This window comes from Callithrix jacchus, chromosome 4 (assembly GCF_049354715.1).
Source record: "Callithrix jacchus isolate 240 chromosome 4, calJac240_pri, whole genome shotgun sequence".
NCBI classification, from domain to species: domain Eukaryota; kingdom Metazoa; phylum Chordata; class Mammalia; order Primates; family Cebidae; genus Callithrix; species Callithrix jacchus.
In genome coordinates, this window is record NC_133505.1 from 99,296,091 (window position 1) to 99,318,078 (window position 21,988).

Here is a 21,988-nt window from a genome sequence, read left to right on the forward strand (position 1 = left end):
TGCAATCAGACTGCCCACTGCATATTTCTAACCCATTTTAAGCTCCAAATTACTCCAGCTGAATGTAAACATGCTGCAGGAAGGATGCTAGTCTGAGTTGATGCTAGTCTCCTAGTTGATACGTATATCATGGTGCTGCTGCAATAGAAGTTTCTCTAAATCTTATGATTGTTTATACGATTCTAGATCATATTAAATAACTTTGCATGTTCTTTTTTTCTTTAGATTATTTTCTCTTTGCTATTTGGAAAAATGTTTACATGTTCATATTCTTAGTTAAGAAGCCTCTGAGAATAAATTATCTATGTTTATATATTTTGGATTTCTATGTCATTTACCAATAAATCACATACCATTAATTTGAATAATAATGTTAATAATCGTACATTTAACGCTTGGTGTTCACCTAACAATAAAATAGAAATGGTTCTACAGAGCAGAATTGTGATCATAGTGTCAACATAGAATGGTTATCATACCTTTTAGTCTTTTCCATGTATCTCTATATTTCATTTATAATTATATATGTTGTTTTACACCATAAATTCAAATTAAGGGTTTCAGGCATCCTCCATACTTCAGGCAATAATATTAACAGAAAACATTTCTTGACCACATTGTATCATTTAAATGCTCAACATATTCTAGTTTAATCTAGTCTTGAACTCTGATTATTAATCTGATTTTCGAAGACAATTTTCTAACGTCTTACTATTTTACAATGTTCTCATTTACATTGCAAAAAAAGTTCACAAAATTATATTGGTAGCAAGCATAGTATATTTAGAATAAGTGGATAACATTGATATTTACCCTGAGAAAGGCATCTAGGGCTCCATTCTCCATGAATTCTATTACAATCATGACTGGTTTCCCTAAAATAAAAATAAAAAAAGTTTCAGAAGCCATAACCTGAACTTTAGGATAATTTCCTTTCTCATGTTCCAATAAAACACACAGTGCTCTTTTGAAAGAATGAATGTGTTAAGTCTGAGCATTTCTAATGTTTTTAGTGTTGCTGCTAAGCTCAAAAAGTCATTATATATCTGCTTGGAATATGGTCATGATTCATAAAATTAAACCATATAAATAAAAGTCAATGTGTTCTTCTGACTTCTGCTTTGTGAGTAAAACTCAAAGAAAATTACACTTTATGTAAAATGTAAAGACTATATTGCATAATTATCATGGCTCTTGAAGAGAAATAAAATCATTTATCAGTCATTCCATCTATCAGAGTCTTCACCTCTAATCTGGCATTCATTTTTTTCCTGTTTTTGTTTTCCTTGAGGTGATAACATAAAGGAAGAATTTTTTGATTAGTTACATACCAAGAAAATACATTCATTTAGATTATGCAACATATTTCCTAATTTGATTGTTTTATTATATACATAATGCTAATTTCTGACAATCAGTATAGTTGATAAAATAAAGATATAACCAGTATCTACCTCTTGTGACAACCCCTTCCAAATGGACAACATTTGGGTGGTCAAACTGCCCCATGATGCTTGCTTCACATAAAAAGTCTCTCCTTTGTTTTTCTGTGTAACCAACTTTGAGGGTTTTTATGGCTACTGCAACATCTCTTTTTCCTGGAAGTTTCAAACGGCCACTGCAGACTTCACCAAATTCTCCTGAAGTAACAGAACAAGCAGCCATATTTCAGTTTCTAAATATTTTAATTTTCTTTTAAAAGTAAATGTATTGAATTATTTTTATTAGTATATTATTTTAAGCATTTTAAAATGTTTTCATAAAATACTTGGCACAGACCTGTAAGTTACACTGAACACATTCCCATAGATAGGGGAGTCTAATTCCTAGACAAAAAAGTTGATTATGAAAATAATGGCATAAATGAAATTAAAACTTGAAGATACAATTCAGAACTCCTTCAAGAAAGCCTTTAACTCCTTTACATGCTTTCCTAAACTGTTTGTTAAACAGGCTACTATTTTTCAGCTGAATTATCCAACACTCAGGGTCAACATTTAGAATTGAATTATGCTATTATATATTATATAGATTTAAAATTATTAAACATATTATATTAATATATAAACTAGACTACCTACTAAAGCATGAGGACACACTAGCAAATTCTAAATATTGCTATGCCATTTAAGTTTGAGAAGAAAATATTTATTAAAGATTTAAATCTGGAATTTATATGCATTATGTCTACTGGATTTAAGGGAATTAGATTCAGAAATGCATAATTATTATAAAAACACAAATAGAAAATAATATTTCCTTTAAATAATTTACACACATTAATTTTCTACATAAATTTAAAGTACAATGGCTAATACCTACAAATACAAGAAAAAAGATAAAAATGAAAGTTTTGTAAGAAGACAGTAAATCAAGTAAATGTCCAGCAAAATTCCAGAAATTTTTGATCTTTTAAAAATACTAAGTCATTTCTTAAATTATAGGCAGAACTATCACAAAATAGCTTTTAATAGAACGATATCTTAAAAATCCAACAGAAAATCAAAACTATACATATTTTTTGTGCCACATGCTAGTTTTTCACATTTTTTCATAAGATTTCATAAACAAGGACAGCCTCACTGCTTCCAACAGTTCAGGTAAATGCAAAAGTACTATACTTGAGGGATAATTATTTGCCTGTCATTATGATGTATGACTTTCGATCTTGGCTAAATGGAACAGCTGAACAAGGAAGCTACAATAGCCTTACCTGCACCAATCACGCGCTCAATTTTAATACAGGAGGCATCTAGCTCCTTGGCGAATTGATGGACAGCTCTATTTGGGTCCTCATAGGTTTCAGGGTCAATGTAGGTTTTGGTGCCTGGAAATTTAACTGTAATGATGTAAGAAAGCATGACTGTGATGAAGCAAAGCACTTATTGTGCAGTCAGCCCAGGAATTTCATTATGCAGAGTGCTCCTTGGAACAGTGAACTTGCTTCCACATCACCTGATTCACAGCAGTTTTAACAGCCTACTTCAGTCTGCTGACGTACAGGTATTATCTGCAAGCTTCTATAAGTAACATAGGATCCAGCTCATAGGTTACTAACTGAATTGCTTTTCCAGTAAATCGACAAAAGACATTTCACCAAAATTTCTGACATGCCTATCAGAAGGGAGGTTTAATTAAATTCACTGCTATCATGGCATAGTTCAAGCCATACTGAGGTTTGTAATGGACTTGGAAACACATTTGTAAATCTACCAGTCAGTCAATCAATCAAATTAATATACTGGGAAAAGAAGACATTTCATTTACAGGTAGCCTACTACACTGACAGCAATATTAAAAACATTTAGACATCTTACTGATTCTTTTGATTTATTTTTTTAAAGACCAACCACCTTTGACATATACATAAAATTAATACAAGATGTGAGGGACTTCTATCACAGAATCAAAGAAATATCTTCTAAAGACAGTTTCATCTTCACCTTCAAGGGCAATAGAGGCCAGATATACAAAGTGCAGAGTAAAGTTAGAAAATTTACAATATTCCTGGGATCTGTTAACCAAGTATGACGGCGATTTGAAAGAGGAATCGTTTATACGAACTTTCAATTATAAGGCTCTGGAAGATCTTAACTGCTGAAGAGGTAGCCAATATGCCTCACAAAAGGTAGTCAAAATGCAAACAACATAGAATCATCTTAAAAGTTAAAATTTTCTTAAAATGCACCCAGAAGCATGCAGCTAACAGATAATGCTATGTCAACTTTAAATTAAATTCAATTACAATAACGTATTCCAAATCTAATCATTTGGTAAAAGACAAAGATAAGATAGATAGGCATATATTTGGTTATATTAATGCAATAAAAAATTACACTATATCCTCAAAAAAAAACTTTATTGTTTTAACAAAGCCACCGAACAATCTTCATCAAATCTTACTATTTGGAGAACAATATATTTCTTTATATATTACACTGCAGCCTAACTGTGCTTATGTCATCACATTAAAATTATATTTAAAAAAATAAACACATAACAAAAAGAAGCAGAATGTATAAAGGAAAGTGGGATTTAAAAATCTTGATTTATTCTGCTGTAGTTGATTGTTTATCCAAAATTGATTGTCTTAAACAATTATTGTTGCAGTTTATAAAACTGACAGATGCTCATTTGTTACTAAAGCTGAACATGAAAAAAAAAACACGAGAAGAAAAGAGAGAGGGGATAGAAGGAGAAAAGAGAGAGGAAGGAGTATAGGGAAAGGGGGAAGAGAAAAAGAGAGAAGGGAAGAAAACAATAGGTTAACCTCCTAGATTGGCAGGCAGATGGAGAATGAGCCATCTTCTCCCTTTTTATTCTTTCTTTCTTTCATATTTTTTATTTTGTTTTGATAAGGGAGCTAGATTGGAGGTAACCTTCTGCATCTCAAATGGTCTCTGATGGTTCTTTATTCAAGCTGTCATAAAACATTTTGACAGGCCAGAGCTATTTTGGCATAAAAACATGAAATACTGCCCAGCTTGGATTTGAAGACATTGTTAGAAGAAATGGTAGGAGGAAACAAAATGTAAATTGGAACTGCTTCACTAAATTCCTCCATGGTGTTTATTCTTTCAATGTAGCACTTGGGGACATGGTGAGTTAAGAGCACCTGATACAAATGACTGGACATTCTGTTAAATTCGGTGCTCTAAAAGCCAGTTAAATGGTTGTTTTCAAGTTTCTGTGAAAATGCAGTCTGGTGTTTTAGCACCTGGGAAAACTGTCCATGTACTAAATAGAGGAATAAAAACACACCAAGTTGTAAACAGCTGGTTACCATAGTATTATACTTTCTATATTAAGTCATCATAAAATCAAACCAAATACCTGGTTTTAATCAAATGACAAAAAAGATATCCTTGGAAAATGATGATTCAAAATATTAAGAATTTACCAGGATAGGATATGTTAAGTGTACTTTTCTCATTATTCATTTAAAATGAATGTTTTAACAGAAGGACAATATTGACATTATATCTAAATATTATGGTTTATCCTAAGTTGAGTATGAGCTTTTGTATTTTAAAATATTATTTCCATTTCTCATGAAAGTTAAACATCTTTAAACCACCATTGCTACTTTTCTCTGAAGATGAAAACTGTTCATATACAGCAAGCTTATCTTGTCTATATTAGCAAATAAGGCATGCAATTATCTATTTTCTAATTACAAACTGGATGTGAAATATGAAAAAAGTTAATGGCATAAAAATATTAAAACTGAGTGATGACAATTAAGCATAAGGCTATACAGCAAATTTTGGATAAGCCATGTTTCAACTGAACTTCTATATTAACCTGCAAATTAAAAACAAATAAACTGCTGTATGTGATCATTTGGAGATATCTCAAATATGCTCAATAAATAAAAGTGGCATACTGATTATGGTAACATTTAATAATTGTGCCAATTAATTATTCACATATGGGCAGGACCAGGGATTCCAGGAACTACAGTCTTATGTTACTCTTCCATGTGCATTCTACACTAGAAATAAAATTTAGACATTCAAGTTTTGATCCACTCCTTCCTGTCTGGGGAAGTGTTAAACATACTCTCACATGCCATTAAATAGAAACAAAAAAGGCTAACCTCCACTTTTTCCTATATTTCCTCTGGCTATAAACTACCTATGCTGCTCTCTTCACTGAGGCTTGTCACAGAAAAATAATGCCAGATTAGCAAAAGGAAGTTCCAACACTGGGGGCATATCAAATAATCCCAAGTGGGGTTAGAAACACACATCTTCAGTCGTAATCAGGGATATATTTAAGTTTTTTGAGGCTTAACCGATACACAGTTTGGGATACTTTTTTAGGGAAAAGAATATATGATCATATAGGCAAAATTGCTATGGCACTCCCAGGGCCTAAAAATGGCCTGTGAAAGTGAGCCCTTAAATATTAAACTTTATAATAAAGCCACTTCTGGGCCTACTATTAACTTTAATTTGTAATAAATTGTACTATCCCACATGTTCTTCCTGCCATAAGTGATTGAGATTCAAGAGAGTTTCTTATTCAACTTGGATTTGTATTATGTAAAACCACTTCTATTTTGAAAAGGAAAGGAAATGGTTGGTTCAAAAATACAAATACATTAAGAAAATTTAGGAATAAGAGCTTTTACAATTTTTGCATTTAAACCACACATTGTCATTTGAGGTTTTTTTTTTTTTTGAGAATCACAAATTCTAAAATGAATTAGAAAGTCTTTATGAATGCTTTCATAATCTTATGACTTTAGGTTTTTATAATCTTATGACTACAGGACAGTATCTTCATAGATATTGACATAAGAATCTAATAAATAACACAATAGAAGATACAATTCTTATGTCTTATGTCATGGGAAATTTATCTACACATGAGAACATTTGCTAAAGATTACAGGTACTACAGAATAACAATAAACTTGGTTTTTAATATTCTCAAGGATGAACACGGGAAAATGGATTTGGGTCAGAACATCATTAATTATCAGAACTGAAGTCATTTGGTTGTTAGGTTTTGGTTTTGCGTACATAAAGTAATCACATTTACTCTCAGTGCTTTTATTTTCACATGCCATCCTCATTGCAACAAGAATAAGATTAATGCATATAGACAACTACTTTCTTTGGTTCCCTAAGCTTTCTTCTAAATATAATTTCTAAAATGAATTTTTAAGAATAAGCTAACTCAAATCCATGGAAAATAACAGAGGTTTGAATCTTATTATTATACTATTTATGTCCTGTGAAACATCTATCAGGGATAGGTAGTTTATAATAGCTGAAGAGAAAGTGCCTCCTTAATTTAGCCCTTCATAGTAGCATCACTCATTGGATTAAAAAAAGAGCCTATCCTTGTAACTTGAAAGGACATTCCTTAGCTAGAGAATGGGCACCTGCAATATTTAACGTAATATTATTAGGATGGTAAGAAACATTTGGGCAAAGTTTGCAAAAGGAAACATTGTGATGTAAAAGCAGCAGAATATCCTGCAGTTATATGACATTTCTGAATATATTTTATTTTTTCAAATTCACATCACATGAACTTAATTCTAAACATCTTATTCAAATGCTTTAACGCAACATTCTGAACTCATGGTATAATTTCAAGCATGACGCATGAGGACTTTGTTAATGCCAATGCTAATAACCATATTTTTCTATTAATAGGGGTACATCATAATAAAGAAAAGCCAAACACTTACAGTGAAAGTAAAGCTCTTCATCCCCTTCTTGGTCAGCTTTGCTATAACCACAGTGCCTGTAGGAAAGCAAATTTGTGACAATCTCAGTGATCTTACTTTATATATTTAAAATTCAGTACAATGTACCCAAGTTACTTAGCAACTTACTAGAGTTGTAAATTAAATATAAAAATTTACTGTTCATAGTTATGAATCCATTTAGTAACAACACAGTAATTCACATGATTACAAAATGCACAGAAAGCAAAGACTTTTTGTGATGCAATGCAAATGCAAAAGGAACATTAAAAATAAATTTAGATTAAATACACAAATTCAACTTATGATTTGATTTCACAAGGTTCAATTCACGAAAATATTCATGAGTCACAAATATTCACAAGTGAATGTTTACTTATATTTCTTTTTGGAAAAAAACAGATTTTAAATGTTTTCCACAAACATGTATTTTAGTAACTGAAAGAGTAAATTCTACAGGTATATTCTACATTTACTATGGTGTATTCTACAATTACTATGAAAACTTAACTCTGAAAAGCAATAAAAATTCACCCAATAAAAATTATAATACTCATTTCCCTTAAACTAAAGGCAGTAAACAAACTCATATTCCATTTTGATCTTGAAAGAATGACACGTTATTGACCTTTAATGTTTTATATCAAAGAATGTTTGCTTTTGCTTTTACTATTTAAAATTCTATTACACTAAGTAATAGGCTGACATAATTCTCAAAAAGCAATACATTTTATGTTAGAGATTAGAACAACTTGGTGTTCTACCTTCTCCCAATGATGAAGCCAAAGACCATGAACACCAAAATGATGGTCCCAGCCACAGCAACCACAGCAATGATAATGACAGGATTCTGTTCACTGGAGACAGCTGTAGCTGTAAACAGAGGAAACAGGCTCAGAAATACTTGACACGATGCAAGCACTTGAGAGGTTAAATAAAACTAGAGATATCTTTTCTATTTAATTCATTCTAATTTTAAATAAATGCATTATATTCTAACAATGTACATGTAAATAAATGTTTATTTCTGCATTTTTAAAGAACTGGTAAGGAGAATACTTTCATGTTTTCCATTTATCAATTATAAAAGAAACCAATAAATGTCTTATTGATTGACTACATTCCTACTTAGTATTGAAAGCTTAGTTAAAAATCAAGAGATAGACACATCTGACCTAAAAGTGCTATTAAATCCCTATCTTTCCTCAGCAAGGCATTTGATTGTGGTCCCTTTGTGTCTTTTTTTTTTTTCTGGTATGTGAAATCAGACCCAAAATACATACCTCACGTATTTTTAAAAGTACCTTAATACATATTAAATGCTTTATCTCTCATATCAATTGAAATAGAAAGCATCATGTAATCACAGTTAAACATCATGAATTTATAGTCCACTGTAATTCAGGAAAAAGATGAGCCATATTATCTGTGTTAATTTTCGTAAAGTATGTAGTAAACACACTGCATCATTTAAGACTACAAAGTAGCTAGCCTATTTTAGAAAAAGCAAACTTTTTGCAAGTACTTTAAAAAACACTATTGTTATCTAATTGCAGACACTTCCTGTATAATACTAAACGATTCTTCCATGCTCATTAAGGCAAACTCAGCTCAACCTCTGTGACAGTCTCTTTGAGAACAAATACATGTTGCATGTCTTTTAAACACCCTCTTATATGGAATTTTTGTATTTATCACTTCCAGTTTTCCAAACTGGTTGATTCACAATTGTCATTTTTTCCCAGAGTCTTATATGTTTAGTAGCAATGCAGACTTTACAAATGCCTATGAAACAATGAAAATGAATATTCCAATAAATGATCCAGTTGCAAATATCATATAATATATGATGTTAAACTAATATAATTTGCCTACTCTGAAACAATCAACAGCTGCAATCTTTAAGGCAGGATAGAAAATACCATTCCTTCTTGTTAATGGCAAGGGACTAGATCGCTAGAGTAGTAATTCATAGGAAGGCAAAACATATCTTGCCACAATAGGAAGTATAAAGTTTTTTCAGATTGGCCTTTCTCTAGTTTATCTGTCTATCTCCCTTTGACAATTTATATCTTAATTTCTTATACCTATGCTAATAAGAGCTAGCTCCTGTACTGAAAAACAGTAAAACTAGCTCTGGTTTAATAGATACTTTCTGAACAAAGAAGATTATACACATTCTCTAATTTATCACCTGCTGAATTGCTCCCTGAGGGAACTCTAAAAGGTTAAAAAAAAAAAAAAGAAAGAAGAAAACAACTTTCAAATACTAATTTCTGAATTACACCCTATTACAGAGAAAAGATGAGTTCAAGTATTTAAAAAATTTGTGTTTTTGTTTTTAATCTGCTTTGTATACGCAATTTAAGAAAGGAAAATAATAGAGTAGTTCTACTCGTGAGGAAGAAAAAATTATACACATATGTTATGAAATTTTTTCCATTTAATCAATGTGTCCCATGGGCCTAATTCTCTGTTTGTCTTAGGCCCAGTTTTTCCCTTAGCTTCAGAAACAGAACCCTAATGAGAAAAATGAACTCAGGTGAATGATGAATCAGAATTTGTGAATATTTATTTAGACATTTTTGTATATTGTCAGGGTCATTCTTTAATATTTCCATAGATGACATTATGGTTAATATTTCCCTCTATTTCATGGACAATACATTTTTAAAGTAATTTGCTAAAGTTATAATCAGAATACCATGGTTTAAAAACTCTAAAAATAGATTTGATACTGCATAGAGGGGGATTTTAGAATGTATGTGCAATGGAAGGGACGGTCAAATTTCTCTTTACAAACAGTGCTCAAGTGACTTCTTTTAGGCTGCATCTTCCCTTCTGCCCTGCTTTCTGGCACAGCAAGTCACTGCTCCCTGACATGGTGATAACATTGGACCATGCATTCCACCAATGCTTAACTGTGTGGCCAGAATATGTGTACCTGCCCCTCTCTTTCAATAAACTTTCAATAAAGATTATGAACTATGTGTTTCTGTGCCTGCTTAATTCTTAGCACAGAATCTTGTGCTGACTCAGTGGTTCTCAAAGAGTACTCGGGGAAACCCTGAGAGTCCTCAAGAACTTCTCATAGAGTCTGCAAGTTCAAAATCATTTTCATATAATATGAAGATGTTATTTGCCTTTTTTACTCTCATTTGCTTACAAGTGTTCAGTTAAGATTTTCAGAAGGCATATGGCATGATAATATCACGACTCTGATAGCTAATAACATGTGTTTGTGTGTTCTTGTGTTTTTAAAGGTTCTACTTTAATTTTTAAAGTGGTGACTATCAATTGCTATAACCAATATAAAATATTTTTTGATATCTTTAATATTTTTTAATAGTAAAAGGGCTACAGGTATGGAAAAGTTTGAGAAAGGCTGTGTTTAATAAGAGCTTAAACTTGAGACTTTTCATGTTAGGGACTATCTTTGATAATTTGTATATATTAACTTAATTAATCCTCAGGATATTTTGTGAGTTGAGTAGTATTATTCTAGAAATTAGGGTACAGAGATTTGTACCTTTGTCACTCGCTCATCCAAACTGGACGTGGCAGAGCAGAGATTTTAAACCAGGCATCTCTCTACTGGCACGGATTGACAATAATTCATTCTCTGTTGATCAGTGTGAAGTATTCATTTATTGCTAATTTACTGAATGCTTCCAGTGCCTGAAACCACAGTGGGCACTGGCAAGACAACAGTAAGAAAAAAAGATATGGATTCTTCTTTCATCAACTTTATATTCCAGTGGGAGAGAATATACTGATAGCAAAAATCACCAAATTCTAATGAGAAAATCCATTCTTAGCTTACATTTCATGTGATCTTTTTGGTTCCACTATTTTAACTAATCTCTGAGTCTTGGTTACTTCTTTTTTAAATAATAAAAACAGTATCTATGAATATCAGCTTTCATTAAATAATAGTTTGGTCTAATATTCTCAATTTAGAAACAAAGTCAGAAAGAGGCATAAATTCATCTTGAAACTTTTGAAATCTAAAAGTGTTTTTAAATAATAAGAAATGGTTAGGTAAATTTTAGATAACTGACATTTGAACTTTAAACTATTTACTAAAATATGAAAAAAACATAATTTGAAGTATCTTATTACATTTGAATTCACAAGGTGATATCATCATATAGATCTGAGTTGAAAACCTCTAGGGCACATTTTAACATTAACCACTCAAATGTTTAAATGTTAAAATCTTAACTTAAAATGCTTTAATGTGTTGGGGAACACTAAAATTTGATACTCTGATTCTTAATCTTTCATAATCTATTTAAAAAGAATAATCATAAATAATAATATGTTCATGACATCAAATGATTCAGCAAATTTTTAAATTGATACCTTTATGTCTACAATTCTATATGAATGATTTATATGTCAAAATAATTTCAATATACATTTTATTATTTGTGGCTATGAGAGTTACAGATTTATTTTAAAGGTAACAAAATATGTGGAAGAATAACACTGTTAGCACTAGTTAATGCAAAGGATATTTATAAATTTACTGCACCTTTTAAAAGATCTATACAATTCTTTCTTCAAAGTCAAAATAACTCCATAATCAAACTTGTATTGATCTAATTTGTTGAAATTTTTTAACTGAGCAAAGTCACATAACATTTTCCAAATCATGTTTGATTAGAATTTTGGAGGAATGCTGGATTGGCAAGGAGAATAGGTAACAGCTGGGTAAACCATGTGCCTGAGCAGTAACATCAGGAGGAATCAAAACTCCAAAATACAGAAACACATACTGAGACCTCAGCCCTGTTGAGGCGCAACCAGCATCATATTCAGGGTGCTCTGAATTTGCACTCTGACAGCAAATGGGGACATGTATCCCAAGATACATGTACTTACTTCTTTTACACTATATACACATGCAATTTTACTATAATCTTGATGCATTATAAAACATAAAATGATAAAGGGGCTTAAAAGTACTGGTTATATTCTATTTTTAAGATGAGTGGTGGGCATAGGAATATTCATTTAATTATCTCCCTTATATTTTATATATACTTTAAATATATTATTTAGTGTGCATGAATATTCCATAACAAAAATGAACAGTGTCAAAAATAAAAACAAATATAAGTTCTAAGATCTTCCTAAACTCTAATTTTTGAAATCATTGCTAAAAGGCAAGTAAGATAAATTAATACAAGTCCTTAGATACAATCTTTATCTTGTCAACCTCACTACACATTCTGGCTTTACTTGTGGGTCTCTGTGAAGTAGCAGCCTTGACGGATACACTTAGAGTAAGAGCGTTTGGAGGTCGACAAAAAACGTCTTGTGTCAATACACAAATTGAATCAGTCCTGCTTCTGTTTTTAATTTCACCATTTACAAAAAATAAATCCAGTATGTGTTAAAGAAACAAAATCACAAGGTTCTAAAATTGCTAAACAACAAATATTAAATTATTATTAGGAACTTTTATGAAATACACATATATGGACACATGTTTATTTTTATATGTAAAAATTATGAAGATGCAAATGATCACCCCAATACTAAGTAAATATTAATATATGCTAGTTATTGAGTGTAAGTATCCAAACCAAAGGCATAATTACCTTCAAACATTTTACCTGTAGCTTCCTCTAGTGTAGCAACATCAAGTCTGGGGCTGTAATTTCCATAACCGGCAGCAGTAAAAGCTCGAATCTGGAAAACATACACTGTTCCTGGTTTCAGATTATTAATGGAAGCTGAAGTAGACTTGGTTTTTACTGTTGAGTAGGTCCGTTCCCTTTGATCCTAGAAACAATATTTAGAGGAAATATTTAATTATGATTGCAACCAGCCAATTTGACAGCCAACTGTTTCAATTTAATTCAATTTGTTCCATTGTTTTTATAGAGGCAACATTGTGCTTTGTGGAACATTATAATATTAAGTTGCTTCTAAGGTAATATAAAATGAAAATGTGAAACACATGGCTTTGTTATATAAATTTAGGGAGAAATGATTTAGTTTAAACATTTATGGTGTTTTTAGCTTTTGCACAGGTGACATGTGACAAGAACTATTTAGCCATAATATAATAAAATATCCTACTAGTTCAAGAGTGGGTACCCCTGTACAGTCTATAGTTTAGTAGGGGTCATCACATCATACTGCAGTTCCTTTAAGTTTTTTCTGAATGCTATTCAGCAAGCAAAAAAAAAAAAAAATACTAAAAACACAGAAAAGTATTAAATCAAGAAATTCAGTTAACACTGCCAGTATACTGACATGCTGCCACTATACTGACATATCAATATTTTAAAATAAACTTGAATTTCTCACAGAATAAACCACTCTGCAAAATAGTATTTAATGAAATATTTTCACAGAATTATAAATATTAAAGTTTAAATATATATGATTTATGGTTTGACTATTTTAAACATGCTTAATTTCATTTTTTCATATTTCAGATATAAAAACATGCAGTTTACTAAAATAACTGTTATATGTTTATTAACAATTTTTTATTCTATCACCATCAAATATACTTTATGTGCATATATAATAAGAAAATAATTGTAAAAACTCAAGCATATAAAAACTCCGTCAAAATAAATGAAAATTTAAGTCTTCACTGATGTGATTCCCATAGGCTATTTATGAATAAAGTTGTAAAAATTATACTTCAAAATATACAATTTTAGAGAGTTCTTTGGTCTATAATAAATACTTGTGTTCAACTTTGGTAATGAAATTCTTCATAGAAATCTTAAAATGTCAATCTAGTTGTTTGATTTGCCTTTACACTGAGATTTGCAAAAGTATAAATAAATATATATTTAAAATTGGTTTACTTAAACTGATCTGTGATTGTCTTCAATCTAATCATTTATAAAAATGATAGTTTATATTATATATATTTATCTCAAATGAAAGACCTAGGCATAACTCAGGTGACACAAACATCATGCATGCGTGCATATACGTTACAATATAACACAACACAATACTATTATTGTCTTGTCTTTTCATTGCATAATATGTAAGTTTAGTGAATGTGGACACTTTTTCTGTCACACTAAAAAAACTAAACTATTTGAATAGATTTAATCTAGAGAAAGGATTTGCAAAATATTCAGATTTATATTGTGAGAAACTTTAACCTTACCACCTATGTGTTTCATTGCTCTTGAATTTGATACAATTTCAGCTGGGACTATAACTGTTAGCACTCGTGAGAAAACAGATATAACGAAAACAGCATTAAATACAATAATCCCCTCTAAAACATATTTGGTGGAACAAGAAATTAAGTATATAAAGTACAATCTTAGCCATGACATCATAAATTCGTCATGTAAGTAACAAGCAAAAATATTCTAAACTTTATCTGAATATCAAAACAAAACCATATTTTAAACTACTTTTTCTTCAAAAAAAAAACCCCAATGCATCTATTGCTAATGTGCCATATATATTTCCATTTATTAAATCACAAGAACTCAACCCCAAAGTTTTCTCAAAGATTTAGGCTCCTATTTTCTAATTCTATTGCCTAAATAGTTAAAATGGTTATGTGTATCACAGCACTTCAGGTAACTCAGTTAAGCCAAAAATAGTAACATTTATTACTATTACCGTTAGTAATAGCAATGATTTCCATGTTTCAAACCTTACACAGAGTCTTTTTGTGAGGTGGAGTTTTAAATCATGATCTGTGAGGTGGAGTTTTAAATCATGATCATGTGGTTTAGATAAACATTTTTCTCTCTTTCCAAGTGAGATAGAAATAAATATATTCATTTGCTCACATACATCACTATTTACTAAAATTTAGTCATTAGAGGGAGATTAAAAAGACAGCAGTCGGGTTTTAGCCATACTACTTTTTCTGGAAGGAGAGGTGTAAATAAGTAGCATGATTATTAAAACATATATGAAAAAACTTCAGGAGGAATTTAAAGGAGTGAAATAACATCATCTAATTTGTAAGTCTGAAGAACTACATATTTATTATACAAAATATTCTCATTATTTCAAATTACTAAATTATTTGAGGGCATCATCATCACTTAAACCACATAAGTTAAACAAATCATTAAGGGCCCAAACAGACATACTAAAGAAAATATTTTCAACAATGCAGTGGGCTGTGTGGTTTCTGTGGGACTAAAACCTCCTACATCTAAGTATTACAATATCAAAATGGAATAAATAAATATAAATGCTACAAATGAGATATTTTAGTTTGTGTAACATAGGAACTTAATACACAGAAATCACAGTTATAGTGATGAGCCAGAGATTCACAGAGATGGCTAAAATTAAGTATAAAGTTTGAAGTGGCTCCAAATTGTTGGCATACAGACCAACTTTAGTCTACAATACCGTAGGATGACATGAGACACACAGCACGTTGTACATTTCAGGTGCTCTTAGCACTTACTTTCTCGTAATACTTTATTTCATATTCTGTGATGACTCCATTGGGATGCTCTGGTTCCTGCCAGGAAAGCTCGACACTCCGCTGCAGCACTCTCTCCTTCATTACTCCGCTCACTTGCGAGGGAGCTGTTTGGACAAGATGTGTCAATAAACAATGAGAAAATTCACTGGATGCCTCAAATCAAATGTCACAACTGATCAGTCCCATGCTGTGCCAGTTTCATTAAGGTAAAAGAAAGCACCTTTTCATAGCTCACAATTCAGAAGCTAATGAATATTCAAACAGGACCTTATTACTGTTCATAAACCTTAATAGAAATTTAAATTAAAGTGCAAACAGCAGAAGATAGCATTGTTCAAGTTAGTGAAAAATGGAAATGATGGGGCTGCGAATGACAATTAAGCAAATGAATGCTAATTAAGGCTAGAAAATATGATTTCAGATTAATCTTCAGTGATAAACTAAATCCAAATATTTATTTCACATGCAACAGCAATACACTTTTTAAAAGAAAAAAATTAATATTATGCAAGAAAAAGTGTATGAAATGGCTACTTTGATCTTCAATGAATGGGATCATATTTATAAAAATGTTTAATGTTTCACTTAGTGTGTGTGTACTCCTAAAGAACTCCAAACAACCTTGGAAAACATTTTTATACTTTATTAGGTCAAGATGCAAGAAAATGCAAAGGCTGCCTGCTACTTAAAATATGTGCACTAATACACATGCACTCTTGCATGTGTAATTTATACCTACGTAACCTAGGCTTCAAGCTTTGAAAGGAGCAATTCAAAGCCACAATCTTGCTTTCTCTTTCTATACAGATAATAATATGCTTAGAGTTCTTTCATTCTAATTAGTGACATATACTCTTTTTGGTAGCCAAGTCTGTGGAATGCAGCAAACTAATTTGCTCTGTCTAATTTGCTCAGTGATGATTAACTAGTTGTCTACTCTGTCTAAATGAGTACTTGCACCGGCTTGGCTGAATTTCAGTGGGGTCATTATGTTTCATGTATCATGCTCTATCTCATTCTGTAAAATATTTTCAGGCTGTTAATTTAATTTTCAGATGTCTGAAATTGTTAATAATCCTGCTGACAGGAAAGCAATTATATAGGACCAAGCCGTTTAAGCAACCTTCCGATGTTTATCCCTTTGGCTTTATTTTGTTTCTTCTATTTAATATTTTCTTGTATCAATGTCTAAAAAACACATTTATCATTTCTCTCCCCAGCTTGGTGATTTTTGAAGAAAGGATATGGAAGATGCATGACTCTCATTTCCTCCCAAATTACTAACAAAAGCGTAACTAGAGCAGATTAAGTGGGACAACTTTTCCTTGAAGGGGATGTAGCTCAAGTGCTCAACAACTGTATTTACAGTCTAAATGCATTTTTGATACGTTTTCAATGAAGCTAATTTCTAATAAGAAATCTTATTTTTGTCTCAACTTTTGAAACCTGAACATACCCAGTAAACAAGAACTTATCTCTAAAGTGACACGTCTCTCTACCCAGAACATGCTTAGCATATCTTAGTAGATTGCAATGTTCAAAAGGTTGCAACCTTAGGCCGTAGTCTTAGGAATCCAACTCTAACTAATTGTGACACGAGATTCTACTTAACAAATAATCTCTAAAAGTATAACTTAGTTAACAAAATCCTTCCAACAATAATTATACGTTTGTGAAAAACAGACTGCAGCACAGGTGAGAATACTGCAATGGTCAACACATTGAGTTACCCAGCGGTGCTGCTGGTCTCTGATCAGGCACACATAAATACATGTTAGCTAGAAATAGGTTAGAGAGTTTGTATATGTAAATCTCTAAGCTTTTTCAAATAACCTAACCTAATGTGATTTTCAGTATAAGTCAAACACTAAGACATTTTGCTTGGTTTCTATCCATAAGTATCACTTTGCTTGTTATGATAAAGGAGGCAGGAGACTCTAAATTCTTCAGGTTATGGAAAAGATTTGGGCTATAAATCTACCTTATTTAGTTTCTGATTCATTGAAACAAGATCTAAATATAAAATGAGATAATTTTTGCAAGTAATACACTAAAATTACATTCATTATTTCATCCTGGAAAATAATTTTTACCAATAAAATTGTAGCAACTGGAGACTAGGAAGAAAAGGTGCTAAAAATGTATTTGAATTATATAATATTTTGAAATTCATATCACAGTGCTGACAGTGAAGTATGCTACAACGTATTTTCCCTTTTGCACAGGAGCCATATCTGTAAGTGAATATACTCCTGAATTCTTCTATATTTCTTTTTTTTCTTGTATCCCTTGCTAATACTATATCAAGTCACACATTTTAAGAGGGTCAGAAATGGAAGCACTAGCACATGGCCCTTGAGAATGGATAAACTGCATGATAGGAAAAATCTTTCTGTCTTATGTCCTTCAAATACAACATTTGGTACAGAAAACGCGATTATATTTTCCCCCGAGCTTCAGTATCTTAGGATACACAAATCACAGTATATACGGCTTATAAACAAAAACATCTCTAGCCTACTTAGATTCTAACAAGGTGATTATTTTCAGATAAAGTTACACGTTAAAGTAAAATTAAAGTGGCATAAAGTATGGCAATATTAAAACAAAATGATTTCTATGGTTAATAGATTTGTTTTACTAAACTACTGTTATTGTAACACTCACTAAGAATGTGCTCACGCTTACACCAAAATATTCAATTAACTACAATCTACAGTTCATTTCTGAAAAGGAAATAATATACAACTGAATTGTACCAATGAAATATACAAATGAATTACATGCATTAAGAACCAATTAGGTGCTATAACATTTAAATTATAATTTTCATAATTATCAAAATGAAATTAGATGTTGTAATTGGAATTGATGTGAAGGTGAAAAATAGTAACCAACAATAATAAAGTTTGTGATTTGAAAGATGTAGGAAAACAAATATTCGATATAAAAGCGCTTCTTCATCCATATTTTTCCTAGGGTTTCTAACAAATAATTACCAGATACATTTTTCACTTAAGTTTCTAGAAATATTCAGATATAAAAATTAATTTCAACTGAAACAACAGATGGAACTTCCTTTCTCTTAAAGATCTTCAAGTCTTATCAGGGATAGAAAATATAACAAATAAATAAAATAGAAAACAGACTAAGCCATGAAGCACATTATTAATCATATTTGGAATCTTCACAAATGACAATGACAGAAGATCGTAGAAAATTCAAAATTTGTTTCCAGAGTTCAAAGTGGTAAATCTCAACAGCATAAGAACAAAATTCACAAACTTGATGAAAGAGGAAAGTAAAAGTCTAATGACAGGCAGAAAAGTAAATTTGTGGAATGGATTTGTTAGTATAAGGTTTTAAATTGAAAAATAATCAGTAACAAGAATAGTGGGTTTATGTACAGACCTGAACCAATCAGGATTTTAGAGATTTTGAGCTTTAAGTACTCATATGTGATCTTTGATCTTAATCAATTTCCAACTAAAATCCAATTAAAAAAAAAAGTTTAAATTACAGAATGGAATTTATTTGTAAGGTCTACATACTGCCCCCTTCTACTCCCTGCCCACATGTTAAGCATAACTATTCCAATAAGAAAATTTCTTAGCATGAGCAGGAAACAAGACAATTTAAAAACACAGCCTCGTAAACAGAGTGACCCCACAAAGATATCCATACCCTAGCCTCTGAAACATGTAAATATGTAAATTCCATGCAAAAAGGGTACTGCAAATGTAATTAAGGTTTCATACCTTAAAATAAAGAGATTATTCTGGATTTTTCCCAGTGGGCCCTATCTAGTCATATGAGCCCTTAAGGGCAAAAAGAGATGCTGTAGAAGTCAGAGAAATTTCAATTGTGGGAGGAGCCAACCTGCCATAGGAAACAGGAAAAGATATGAGGGCAGCCTTCAGGAGCAGACTGGCCCTGGATGACCAGCATAGTAATCAATACTTCAGTCCTATCAGAGCAAAGAATTTGAATTCTTCCAACAACAGGAATGAGCTTGGAAGTGGATCTTCCCCAGACCTTTCAAGTAAGAGCCAAGACCAGCTGACAACTTGATTTCAGCCTATGAGGCTGTCAGTTGAGCCTTGCTGTGCCCAGACTTGTGACCCACAGAACTATGAGATAATAAATGAGTGTTTTAAATTATTCAGTGCTTGTGGTAATCTGTTATGGCAGATATAAAAAACAAATATATAGAGTTAGGAAAAAAGCAGATATTCTGAAATTTTTATGAAGTTATGAAAAAAGGCTTGTGATTCAATTTTTTAAAAATATGATATTAAATTTTATGTTGAAGTAGCATGGAATCAAGAAATATTGACCTTGATCAAGACCCAAAACACAACGTTTCATAGAAAAGAACTTAATCAAAATAATGAATTTTATTTGGATTTAAAAAGTCCTTTATTTATATCATTCATTTTTCTACACTTACATGTTTCTAACTGAATTTAAATAAAGTATGAGATGGAAAAATATATCTGTATTTTAAACAATACAATGGGGTAAGATGGGTCAACAAACACGGAGACTTTTCATCAAACATATAAAGTTTTAAAATCCACTGAAATTAGTTATATATCCATTAGGTAAGCACAAAAAGTAAAAATAAAGATATCTTTGGAATACGTTTAAGGAAAACCTGCTAATAATAGTATGATAGTCTTTCATGGAACACTTTTGCTGTTACACATTATCAGTATGAAATTCATTTTTAGAAATCCTTTGAATGAACAAATGTGTGTATTATTATGAGCTTAGTATTTTGAAATACACAACTTTTAGCTTTCTCACTCTTCCCCAAGGTGTTTCATTTTTGTACTATAGAAAAAACATATAAAAATACATACAAATTTATTTAAATAAAAAAATACTTGGCCATAATTATACATGCAGTGCAATGCATGTAACACAGCAATTTTGTTTCTAAAGTATGTAGATATATGTATAAAATGCTAACACATAATTTTACAAAATTTCAATTTCTTTGCTGTGGAAAAAATGGTCACTAATAATGATAATACACATATAATTTTAGATTAAAAAAAGTACAGGAACTAAGGGCAATTGAACCTATGGCAATTATGAGCAATCCATTTGTAATAGCTGTCTGTCAAATTATCTTTGGCTGGAGAGAAGAATGATCCGTAGTTAAAACAAACATAAATTTTCATTCTATAATAAGTAGTTGAAAAAAATTGGTGGAAGTGGAATGATCTTTTTTGAAAATTAAATTATGTAATTTGCATTGCTATATACTTAACATGCCTGTTAGGATAATGTTTTTCAAAATATAAAATATACAGTATAATAAGATATATAACAGTATGAATTTCTAAGTAAATTCAAAAAGCAGTTACTAAAAAGACAACTTGACTAAGAAATAAGCTTTGAAAAGTTCTGAAAAAAATATGATATTGACCTGAAAAAGTAGGACAATAAAAGCATCCTGCATAGGGGTCCCAGTCAGGTATACATGCGAGTTAAATTAACATACTTTCAGTACGGTCATAATATACATTATAAAAACTACAAAAATCATCACTCCACAATTTGATCAACCAAGAACAATTCTGTTCTTCAAGTAAGAATTGTAAAAATGATCTGACAATATATCTTTCTGAGAATAAAGTTTTCTTCTTTGTTGTCATCAGATAACTGGCAACCAATTGTTTGGACATTTAATTAATTACTACAGGAGTTAGCATTTCTCAGGAAAATCTCTAAGTAAAAGGCTTTAAGGGTCATGGATTGTTGAGAAAAGCTACTGTTGGTCACTACTTTTAAACACATACTAGGACCCTTCCTAATCTCTGCTAAAGTACTGACTAAAATGTCAACTGTTGAAAGGTTAACGTGTAACTCTTCATAAATTTTTATTTTAATAGAATTCCACTTAATGTAAAAAAGATAAAATTTTGAACACAGTAGGTATAAATTAGGCAAATTTCCTGAACTAGCTGTCCTATTCATACCAGTCTTACAAAGGAGTAACTCAATAATGACCTAATATGATAATTCATAATGGTTAAGAAGTTCCTGACAGTAAGTCACATGTTACCTATCTTTTCAATCAAGAGGTAATACTACCTTTTTACTGGTTTAGTTCTACTCAACAAATATTTGTTTGGCATTTACTATATGCAAGTCATTGTGAATTTTAATAGTTACCTAGAATTTGCAACATTAGATAGAGATAGATAGATAGATAGATAGATAGATAGATAGATAGATAGATTAGATAGATAGATAGATAATTTCTTTCCTCTAAAGCCCCATGAGATAAACACTGTTTT

At 31.0% G+C, this 21,988-nt stretch overlaps 1 protein-coding gene across 16 annotated transcripts in view; it reads right to left on the reverse strand.

Moving 5' to 3' along the window:
- The window catches only part of EPHA7 (EPH receptor A7), a 185,039-nt gene that overhangs the window by 19,266 nt on the left and 143,785 nt on the right, over positions 1–21,988 (reverse strand). For 7 of the 16 annotated variants that reach the window (XM_002746832.7, XM_035296354.3, XM_078370730.1 and 4 more), the window contains exons 6-12: positions 15,657–15,781; positions 12,835–13,018; positions 7,990–8,098; positions 7,208–7,263; positions 2,714–2,839; positions 1,455–1,640; positions 814–875 (exon numbers count right to left, since the gene is read on the reverse strand). In XM_002746832.7, the coding sequence (XP_002746878.2) occupies positions 814–875; positions 1,455–1,640; positions 2,714–2,839; positions 7,208–7,263; positions 7,990–8,098; positions 12,835–13,018; positions 15,657–15,781 (848 nt within the window). Of the gene's footprint in view, positions 1–813; positions 876–1,454; positions 1,641–2,713; positions 4,147–7,207; positions 7,264–7,989; positions 8,099–12,834; positions 13,019–15,656; positions 15,782–21,988 lie in introns of all 16 variants that reach the window. The other 9 variants (XR_013534866.1, XR_013534868.1, XR_013534869.1 and 6 more) reach the window with 5 other exon arrangements.